At 40.3% G+C, this 11,412-nt stretch overlaps 1 protein-coding gene across 1 annotated transcript in view; it reads right to left on the reverse strand.

Moving 5' to 3' along the window:
• Positions 1-213: 213 nt before the first annotated feature.
• MYLK3 (myosin light chain kinase 3) overlaps positions 214-11,412 on the reverse strand; it is a 19,021-nt gene continuing 7,822 nt past the window's right edge. The window contains exons 5-14 of the mRNA XM_010016337.1: positions 10,647-11,161; positions 9,093-9,198; positions 7,917-8,010; positions 7,511-7,620; positions 6,664-6,805; positions 5,564-5,634; positions 3,946-4,074; positions 2,757-2,909; positions 1,275-1,407; positions 214-285 (exon numbers count right to left, since the gene is read on the reverse strand). Coding sequence (XP_010014639.1) covers positions 214-285; positions 1,275-1,407; positions 2,757-2,909; positions 3,946-4,074; positions 5,564-5,634; positions 6,664-6,805; positions 7,511-7,620; positions 7,917-8,010; positions 9,093-9,198; positions 10,647-11,161 — 1,525 coding nt within the window. The remainder of the gene's footprint in view (positions 286-1,274; positions 1,408-2,756; positions 2,910-3,945; positions 4,075-5,563; positions 5,635-6,663; positions 6,806-7,510; positions 7,621-7,916; positions 8,011-9,092; positions 9,199-10,646; positions 11,162-11,412) is intronic.

Here is an 11,412-nt window from a genome sequence, read left to right on the forward strand (position 1 = left end):
ACAAGGTAACTTCTGCTTTTAGAAATAATTTCAGTACTTTTTCCTCAAGGCATTTCTGGAAGCTCTGCATACACACACAACATGTGAAGACAGACCCAAATCCTTATTTTAGAAAACAAAGGGGTAGAAATTACTGAAGATACTGAGTTCTTCTTCCATGATTTCATGTCATGTCTTCCATGGCTCTGAGAGTAGTAGATGCTTCCCGCAAGTTTACGCAAGCTTGACAGACATAGTTTGAAATCTCTTCAGCCTGTTAGCAGCAGCCACTACATAAAAATGTTTCTGTGAACAGAACAGAACAGTCCAAATGTGAGTACAGCTGAGGTAAAGGACCTTTTCTATGGCTGACAGGTTTTTCTCCTTGATAAATTAATTTACCTCTAGCGACTTACACCTTGTGTGGATTGCAGTGCAGAACAGCTTTGTACTGGGAGACCACCACTGCAGAACAAGACTGATGGAACCATGAACTTCTGCAGCATTATTACAAATTGTATAGTGATAGGTCTTTAGATTATGCATTTTTTAAAACACAAGTGCAGAAGTCTGCAACCAAACAGCTGGGCTGCAGGAGTGGAAAAAGTGTAAGCCTCTGGTTTAGCTCCTTGGGAAAGAACTACAACTCTCCAGTGACAAAAGGAAATGGTCCTCACTGAGTTTTCCTCACATTTCCACAGGCTTCTTTGTACCAAGATCACTATGTCCATCTTTCAGGATCCATTACCTACAATCCAATAGAGACTCCCCTAAAAATTCTTATCAGTTCCTCATATAACATTTAGTTCTGAAGGAGCATGAGGTATCAGGTAGGTCCTGAAGAGTTCTCTGGATGGGTTTAAGCCTAACTTTTCTCTCTCCCACACTTCTACTCACTGCAACGAGAGACGAAACTGCCTTATGTTGTGTCCCTCCTCCATAGTGACAACAGAACAATGGAACTATTGTCAATGGAAAAAATGTCTTCAAGATGAAGTGAAAGAACATTTAAAGCTAAGTAGTATCTGAAGACTCTGAACTTGCAAAGTGTAAAACTTTTAAACACCAATTAGAGTAAAAATTGAAACCAAACTTGCTAAAAATAGAATCAGAATAACTGTGCAGGTGAAAACCCCTTGATTTATCAGAGAAAATATATGTTCCAAACTCACATTTACAAGAAAGAAGCCTGTGGACAACAGTAAGCCACCATACAAAAAAAGAACAGAATGGCTCTGCCTGTGTTGAGCTGATTTTACCTCTGGAAGTAGATTTACCAGAGTTTGTCTATTTACCTTCCATTTTCTGTGAGCCATGTAACTCTGCAGCAACAACTGGGACTTTAGGCGAAGCTTGAACTTCTTGGCTTTGGCAGGTAGGTTGTTCAACCACTCGTGTTTCAGACACTGCGTTGCACTCATCCGGCAGCTGCGGAAGAGGAAATCTGCCATGTAAACCCAGCTGCCTTGACTGCCATTCTCAGTGCTCTGTGCTCCTCAGCATTACTAATAAAGAAACTGCCTTAAATGGACCAAAAGAAGTGAGTGGCAATTCCTGCACTCTCCAGTTCAAGGGGTGAGTGGTGTGAAAAGCCTGCAGTGGGTTGACTGAGCTGTGGTTAAATGCTGGATTTTGCCTTTTTAGGGTTTGGGTGTGTTTGTTCTTCTCATGTCTGAAAAAATGCCTTTGTCATCTCCTGCTGGCAATATAGAATCATAGAGTCATAAAATGGTTTGGGTTGAAGGGACCTTAAGATCATCCAGTTCCAACCCCCTGACATGGGCAGGGACACCTCCATGTCACTCAAGACTCGATCCAACCTGGCCTTGAACACTGCCAGAGATGGAGCATTTACCACTTCTCTGGGCAACCTGTGCCAGCACCTCACCACCCTCACAGGGAAGAACTTTCTTACATCCAACTTGAATTACCCTGCTGACGTTCAGTTTATGCGTCACATATGACTTATCGTTCAAATGTAATTACTACTGGAACTGATTTTTCTGATGTAGATAATGATCTGGCAGTTGCTAGTATTCTAAGCACTCCTTTGAATTCCCCTCGAACACACAATCTGTTTTACTGTAGACCTCATTTCCTGGCTTAGTTTTGTATCACTATCAGCAAGAGAAAAATATCTCTGCTCACTCACCCAACCCCATAGCCACAGTTTGACATCAATGTCATCCTCACTCTGCCCTGTTATTTCATGTGTTCGATCACTTTTTATTTCAGTGGAGCCAAGACTGAGAAGCCACATGCAGAGTTAAGTGCCAAATGCTCCTTAATATCCACCAAATGCATGTTCTCTTTAGACGAGAACAATGTGCATTTTTGCAGCTGCAGCTTCCATTTATCCTCCATGGCACTCCAGAGACATTTTTGCAATTTGTGTCAGGCTTGTGAGAATCCAAAGCAACAGTAGAAACAGTTTTTGGTCAGAGAAGGAATACTAAAGACAGGCTTCTACACAGAAAATCCTCCCAGATTTCCTCTGATGTGCCTGTATTGATGCTGTTGTGAAAAGCAACTTTCTTCAGTCAAGGTACATAGACATTTTCCTTTTAAATAGGGGCTTTTGAATCAGTGAGGAACTGCTCACCAAGCACAGGTACAGCATGAAAAGTGTCAGGTAGTGATTTATCATTGTTGCAGGCAATCCACACAGTTGGCTAGAAGAAATTTAATATCATCTATAATGATATCAAAAAAATCATCCATAATAATATCAAAAAAGTATCATTTGCTACTATCCTCGCAATCAGACAAAGAAGTACCTTTTCTCCTTCATGAGTAGTCTGGAAATAAAGTCTTTCGCTTCCTCCGATAGTTGTTCAAATGCTTCTGCATCAAAATCCCAGCTGCAATTGAGTACATAATTCATTGTCTCTGCATCAGTTTCTCCTAAGAATGGGGACAGGCCACTAAGCCTTAAAAAAAGAAAGAAGGGGAGGAAGATCAGTAGTTATGAAATGCAAGATGTGTTTTTCTTTCTGCCAATCCTCTGCTTTACAACTGTTGTTAGCTTATGGACAGGAAAAGACTCTCAGCTATGGGGTGTTCCACCCAGTCCCTACCAAGACAAGCCATCAGTTTGGAACAGTAAAGCACTGTAAATGTTAGTGTTGCTCTAGCAGTTCACTCAGGGCGCATTACTTACAGAGAGAGCCCAAAGGAAATTAATTCAGTGGGGATCTACAGGTACATACATCAGTGCCTTCCCAGCTAGGACGGCTAGGGGGACTCAAGAGCTTTCCTGAATCAACGCCCATTTCCTTATGTGGCTTGAATTAAACGCAATTCTAACCAATCGCATACTTCTTTCAATTAGCCTCTAAGCCCGAATTTATTGCTTTAGTCGTTTGTTACTTCATTCAGTTGAGTTTTAGGTCACACGAAAATTTAAACCAGAAATGCGTCCAGTTTACAGAAAGCATCTGTGAAAGATTCTGGGATGCAAAGTCAGCTTGTCAGAAGGCAGACACTTTGGACAGACAAGCTGTCCATGGCCACCACTCAGATGCCAAAGAAAAGTTTTAGCCCTGTTTGTGATATGACATTTTTAGACCCACAGCCTAACACTCAACACTAATTCCTCTGTGCAGATGCACACTAAGTCCAAGCTACTAAAGTGATGAGATTGCAAATTTGAAAATAATCCATGTCCTCAAGAACTCCATCAAAAATGAAAACTCTGACATGCTTGGGGCAACTTCTCTGAGTAAAAAGAGACCTGATCCATTTTACCATACTGAGTAAGGTAGTGAGAAGAACATTTACACATTTATCAAAATGATTATTTGTTGTTCAGAGATTTAGTATGCACAGCGAGGTGCCTTTGCATTAAGGGTTGTGGTTTTAATAGAATGAGTTAGGAGGTGTCACAGGCAGACAGGCACAGGGGCAGCCCCACTCTCCCTCGGCAAAGCCCCACCCCTCCTTGGCAGAGCCCTGAGGGTTACTCACAACATGTAGGTGATGACACCGACACTCCACATGTCTGTTGGGAAAGAAACAAAGTCATAGTTCACCACTTCAGGAGCCAAGAACTCTGGAGTTCCAAAATTAACCTTCAGTTTCTCACGAGGTTTGTACCTTTACCACAAAGAGAGAAAAATCAGTGCTGGCAGCAGGCTAGGAAACACATCTCACCTGTAAAAAATCAAGGGCTTTTGGCCATGCAAGCACAGCAGAGCAATCACAGCAGACTCCACAGGCAATCAGGATAACATTACAGTCTTTAAAGAATAAACTGGTGACTTCAGGTGAATATACCATCAGCTATACCCTTTGCCAGAGCAAAGCCAGAAGGAAGATCACGGGCAGTAAAGGCTTCAAAGGCCTGCCCACAGAGTGCTGGCAGCTTCACTCTCTGCCAGGCTCCACAGGACCCTTTCCAGCAGGTACTGTCCGACATAAACCAAATCAAGCAGCTTCCGTTGAAACAGGTTTGGAAAGCATTTGTTTAGTGGGATGTACCCATCTACAGCTCGGGGTAAAGGCCTGTATGACAGATGTGAGCACAACATAACCACTGAGGTGAGACTCTGAAGAGGGTTACTTGGGCTTGATAACAAGTTTAACAGTGATGCTATACAGGGAGAAAATGATTCTATCCTATTGCTTAAAAGGGAAAGATTATAAAACTGAACAGCATTGACTGTAGCTGATGGTACCTGGAGTTACATCTGTGTACAGACAGAACAAACCATTAAAGCATTGCTTTTACATCTTTCTTTCCTGGAAGATCTGGTTTTCAAAACTGCTTTAGTAGAAGTTTGTATCTTTACCTTCCCAATTAAAAAAAACCCACAAAACCAAAACAAAACAAAAAACCACCCTCAATGTGTCCATTTGTTTTTAGAAAATACTTCTAAAGAAGTCCTTGAACAGATACATGCACACACATTGGTACATATATACATGAATGTACCAGATTTGGGATTAAGAAAAGCCTCGAAGAGTTTAGAAAAGAAACTGAGAAATGCTGTTGTTCTTACTGTTTTACTAACAGGCGTCCTTCCTTTTTATTTTAAAGGAATTGGCTCATGCTTTGACAGCTTTCTTTTAACACACTCATGTGAGCAAAGAAAAAGAATGGAGAAAAATCTATATTTCTCTGAGAGTTTCACATGGATGGCTCAAACATAATTGAAGGAAAAAAGATAAAAAGCAACTTGTCTGTTTAGAGTTCAGCAGAAAATTTCCACAACTAGAACTTTCACAGTAAAACTCAGCAGTCAAGAAGTCAAAGAGCCTGTCTGGAGTCCCTGGAGGAAAAGCTTTACATGGGGAATCATTTTCAGATAATTAGAACAGCAGTATAACTTTATCCAACAGAAACGTTATTTGAAAAAGTAATTAGATAATTAATGCACACAGTGGAAAACTCATGCCCACAGCAACATACCGGTAAGTTCATTCACACAGCAGAATTACGTTAGAGCCACTAAAATGCATAAAGCCCCCCTAAGAACTACCAAAATCACATCAAAGGTTTGCGGGGTTGCTTTGGTTTTGTTGGGTTTTTTTGGTGTAGGTTTGTTTGGGTTTTTTTTATAAATTCATAACTGAACTCTCTTACCTCCTTGCTAATCCAAAATCAATAATTTTAATCTGGTTTCCTGTGTGATTTACACATAATATATTTTCTGGCTACAAAAAGAGAAGAGGGTACTTTGAGTTAAATGTCTAACTGTTTGAGAGATCTAGCAAAACAGTATAAACATGTCAGATTGCAATGGTACTTCTTAATATAATACTTTTCTTTCTATTCATATCATGGGAGAGAAGGATTTGACTGTACAGAGTTAGTGACAGGTTTGGGTTTCAGCCTCCCATAAAGAAGTTTAACTTCTATTCCTGTATAACAATATTCCATAGATGACAAAGATTTTAAAATGGAAAGGCCCTTCTGTGTAAAATGGTAGAGTCAGTCAGACTGTTGAGGCTTACCCACTGGATTTACTCCTTAAGTATAAGAGTAACTCCATAAAAAGCTTCATGAAACATGTCAAATGCATCCTTTGGTTTTCCCATGAAGACAAAAACTTGTTTTTTAACAATGAGAATATTTTTCAAGGTGGGGGTGGGGGACAACAGTGTCCAAACTTATTACAACTGCAGCGCTGTCTACAGGCTAACCAGGTCTGATACCATTGTGTAAGGCGCTATATAAACAAGCAGGAAAAAAATCAGTTCGTATTTCTGTTTAAAAAGGCCAGTTATAAAGAGGCCGTTAGGAAAACACACTCATTTCACTGCAGTTCAGTTCCAGGCAGTAAAAAGTACAATAGGAATATGATATCTGAACACAGCTACAAGGGGGTAGGGGGAAGTGGAGGGAAGAACGAAGGCATTCCTAGCCAAAAAGGATTTGAGGTGTAGGTTTTTTTATTAATGCCTAAACAGCATTGTTTAATTCCACACAGAATTAAAAGCTTCTGCTTTGAGAGAGGCAAAAGCACAGAATCCTGTTCTTTTCACTATTCTCAGCAAGCTACTAAATAGACATTAAAAAAAAGCAATGAATCTCTAAAGCTCCATTTATTGTGGCTGTTGAATTAAGTAAGTCTACTCCTTTATGACATAGTCCACAGATTGAGAGATTACTCTTGTAATTAGAGACCCTGTGCTGGTCCAAGCCATAGCATCGCTAAAGAGCACAGAGTATGAACTACTGACCTTCAGATCCAAATGGAGAATATAATGCTGGTGCAGATAATGCACTCCTTCACAAATCTGCTTGGTAAATAGGATTGCATCCAACTCAGTCAGATTGTAGTTTTCATCTGTGATCCGGTCAAATAATTCACCACCATCAAGACTACAATTTTGACACAGAAAAGTGTTAAAACCCTGAAATTCCTCATTACCTCAATTTATTTCCAAGCTGGGAACTTAGGTGCCCTAATTTAGCAAGGGTCCTACCAGCACATCCAGTATAAAGCACATCAGTAGTCTCAATGACTTCAAGAGAAATATTTCGGAGTGTGAAATTAAGTATCAATATAAATTAAAAATGAAAAGTTGTTGCTAATATCTGGGGGTGATATATGTCAAACCCAAACCCAGATGACCTGGTGATCTGATGGGGACCTGAAAAACCTATTGGAAGTTCCAAAATATCTATTATTTGCTCATTTTAGTAGTCTAGAAAAAATAAGTCTTCAATTTATAAAATTTACTAAATGAAACTGAGAATTAAGCTTAACTTAAATGAAAAGTGAACCATAGTGGAACTCTGTTCATTAACAATCTTGTCATTTAGGTCATACTTTTGAGGATAGTTGCCTTTCTTACCATTTGTCATAATCTTGCAATCTTGCCAAATAATTTTTAACCTGAAGAAGTTACTTTTAAAACATGTTTTTGGTTTGTTCTTTTTTCCTTCTGAAAGTGAATTCAACTCTCCAGCTGGGATACTACTCGAGTCTTCCTCACACCTCAGAATCATCATTCCCTATTTATTTCCTTTAGTGTCCTGAAAAAACCCAGACATCTAACAATTCCTGAGATCGTTTAAACTTACTATTCCATGATCAAGGTGATACTATTTTTGGCTTCAAAAGCATCATAAAGCTGGATCAGATTCATATGATTTATTTGGTTCATGATGTTAATTTCATTTTTTACTTCCTCCTGAAAAAATAACAAATTAGCAAAAAATGAGCAAAATAACGCCCCTTAGTGAGCAAAATAGTCAAATACAATCATTTGTAAACCCAATGACAGCTATACCACAGGTCTCCTGTGGACAGATGTTTTAATCACAAACACAGGAGATGACAGTCATATAAAGCCCAAGCTTCTACTTAGTAAGACAGATTTTACAGTATTCGATACTACCCAATGCTGATTGAGGGAAATGGTGTTAAGGTGCTTGCAACAAGGCAGGTTTAGAGTGTGCTCACTTGAGTTCACAGAAGCTCAGTTACCTTCTCTCTTGCTCCTTTCACTTTTATGATTTTGGCTGCCAGGTTCAGCCCAGTTGATATCTCTGTGCACTTGTGAACTTGCCCAAACCGCCCACTGTGGATATGAAGGAGAAGATGGGAAACTGCTTAACACGGCTCAACAGAAACCTTGCATGCAACTAGTCCTATCGTCCATTAAAAATAGCACAGTACAAACTGAATGGCATCAGGTGGCCAGCAGCATGAATCTCCTTTTTCTCTCAGCTTATGAAGGATTAGTTTTATCTTTCCAGCCAGTTGTTCAGTGCTTACATTAAAATATTATGCCCCTTTCGTATTCCCACATTTCGCCCTGGTATGATGACCTGACGATATTCTTTTTTTGTTCTGTAACTGTACCCACTTCCTGTCCTTCAGTGATGCATTTGTGGGTATATTAACACGGGTATTTCTATCCTCACCTGATAACTTTTCAAATTATTTTAAGACCAGTAACTGTAGCCACTCCACAGACTGCATCTCTTATGCACTGTAAATTCTCCCCCATGCCACCCAGACACTTTAATGCCCCTGGGGATGATTTCTAAATGTTATCTTCTCTGCTATGGCATCATATTGCTTATATTATTAAACTCTATTCATACTTGGATCGACCTGTAAATTAAACTTTGTCAGGTAAGTAAGGATACAAGAACGCAAAGGCTGAAGCAGCTGCAAACTTCTCATCAGTGAAAATTAAACATAAGGTCAAAATAATAACTGTTCCCTTAGTTTTCTTTAATGTGTAGTTCAATTTGGAATCTGTCTGATTTCAGATGCTTTGAGTGTGTTTGCCTGAAGGGTACAGGTTTTCTTCCTGACACCAGCTATGGCCAGGATCGTTGTGACAAATGCAAAACCAGTCATCCCAGATCACTGTTAGGGATCTGAAAAAGGACCTGAGGCAGAAACCAGTCACCTAAGGGACACCACACACACACTCCCCAGAAACTACAAAAGGTTGATACAAGGAACCCAGCAACTGTGATGGCCCTAAAGGTCTCAAGGACGAACCTGCTTGTTTTGGCTGCAGTGACCCTGTGTCACCCAGACACCTTGGGCCCGTTTGAAGAAGAAAGGTCTAGCTCTCCAGCTCATTGCATTTCTCCGTGCCTTAGCTACCAACAGCAGTGCAGCATTAGGAACAGGGATACTTACCCCCCTAGTACTTCGTGCCGACACACCGAGTAGCATGTTGTCACCTCTGTTTGCTTGACACTCACCATGCGATGTTCAAAAGGAGCCGGAGGAGAAGGACTGTCATCTAAAGAGGAGACAAGCTGATCATTGAGATGTATTTGCACACATCACTGCACTCGATTCCATCTTCCTCACACCACTGATTTCTATCCACGACACACACATCACCTTGCTGTGTTTGCTAAATGTAATAAGAATTCTTAACTGCTTTCTGTGCTCCAAGTATCCACAGCTCTACAAAACTATACTCTTGTGCTCCTCCTACCCTTGGCATCACTGTTCCTGAAGGGATGAGCCCCGTTTCTCAGCCTGGCATCACTGATGAAGCCCACAGTGCTACTGCGAGGCTCTAAGAGAGCAACTCCGGCACCGACACGAACACAGACAAAGCAGCCTGCCACTGCTGCCGATAACGCTGCCAATGCAAACACTCAAAACACAAACTTTATACTCAAATGCACTGCCCTCTCCCACCTTTTCTTTTTGCTTTGTGTTCTCTAGCATGCTATCATTTCTACTTGAATTCAGAAAAGCACTGAATTATCTGGATAACATTAAGCATGTGATTCCTTCACTATTTTTAAAATAGCATGCAAGTAGAATAACCATTGCATTTGCAGAGAGTCGTAAAAAGGGAGGTGCTGAAAAGAGTCAAAACAACCGTTGTTCCTTCAAGTGAGGGACTTTTACTGCTAAGACCCTTTTCCAGATGAGGAATAAAGTGCCAGAGGATGGGAACCCACCTCCTGAATCTCAACCCTGCTTTTATATCACAGAAGCTAGATCAGTTAACCGTGATGTACTTAATGTCCAAGTTTTTCTAGGGTGAAGCTTCCATAAACACACAGTTGGTGTCTCCCATTCAAAAGAATTTTACAATTAACCTCCAGATATCTTGGTCTGCAATTTAACACATACTCAACTAATCTCCAGTCAGTGCTGAGAAAGCCAGATCCAAGTCAGGATATCTATGCATGTAAGTACATTCTGAGACATATTTATGCTGCCAGGAGAGAGTACTCCCTGAAACTACACAGCTGAGTGTTCACATTAACTGAGATCTACAGCCAATAACACAGCAAAGACTACAGCAAGATACTCCTCTTGCAATATTTTGCTGCTCTCTGGATCTCCAGTCCATAGTTGCTAAAGCATACCTGGTTTGCATATTCTATCTTAAGGAATAAACGCTTTAATCTAAAGAAAATAGATTTTTTCAAATGGCTCATACTTCTGGTCGCATGTACATTTCACCCAATTTTATCTTAATGGAACTTCTTTTTTTCAAAAAAAACCCAAACACTTTAAAAGGAAAACTACTGTTAAAAGCATTTGTACAAAAGTTAATTCAGTTATTTACATAGTCAAAGATACCCATAGCAAAATGTTCTTGAAATGTAATACACAGGTGGTCTGCTGAGCATTGCTCCAGCTATTATTGTATATGTAACACAAGAGTAGCACTAAATCCTCAGTGTAGAAGTTTCTGAGAGTTAACTGTGAGTACCTTACCAATGATTGTTTCGTCCTGAGTGGGCAGCTCTTTGATGGCTTCCAGTATCTCAGTCTTCTCTGGTGTCATTCCTGCACACTTGGATTCTCTCTTCTCAACATTGGCATCTGTTCGGGATTCTGCTTTTGCTGTTTCTTGATAGATTTTCCCTCCTATCCCCAGATCCTTCATAGGCTCCTTTGCAGAGGTATTCTGTGAGGTCACGGGCTTGCATTTTAATTCTGATTTCTCTTCAGCCTTTTTACCTGATTTGGGCTTGCTCAGTAATGGCTGTTGCTTCCCATTTTGAGGTGCAGGTTCATTTTGCTTATTGACCACTGCCACTTCTTGATTTGGATCAGCACTAATGTTTTTAGGACTCTGTTGAAATTTTACTTTGTCAGGCAGCTCTTTGACTCCTTCCACTTCTGCTGGTGTAGAGGGTGGGGATTTTACTTGGGGATCATTTAAGTTTCCTTCCTTGATCTTCTCAATCTTTTCTTTCATTTCAGTCATATGTACATTGATGGATATCCTGCAGAGCAAACACCTGACATTTTACAAGGATGACTAGCCTTGCTTTTGCAACTTGGGGGGGTGAATGGGGGTGAGGGAGGGGAAGAAAAATGTGTAAGCTCCCAAAATCACAGATTTCTACAGCATTAAAAAAAAACAACCTTAACTGTACCAATCCTTTTAGGAAATACAACACTAAGGGAAAAGCATCATAAAGTATGCTGGTGTTTTTTCTATATCCCCATCTGTGTGTATGTCTGCCTTCTGCTG

This window comes from Nestor notabilis, unplaced genomic scaffold, assembly GCF_000696875.1.
Source record: "Nestor notabilis isolate BGI_N333 unplaced genomic scaffold, ASM69687v1 scaffold9576, whole genome shotgun sequence".
Taxonomy (NCBI): Eukaryota; Metazoa; Chordata; class Aves; order Psittaciformes; family Psittacidae; genus Nestor; species Nestor notabilis.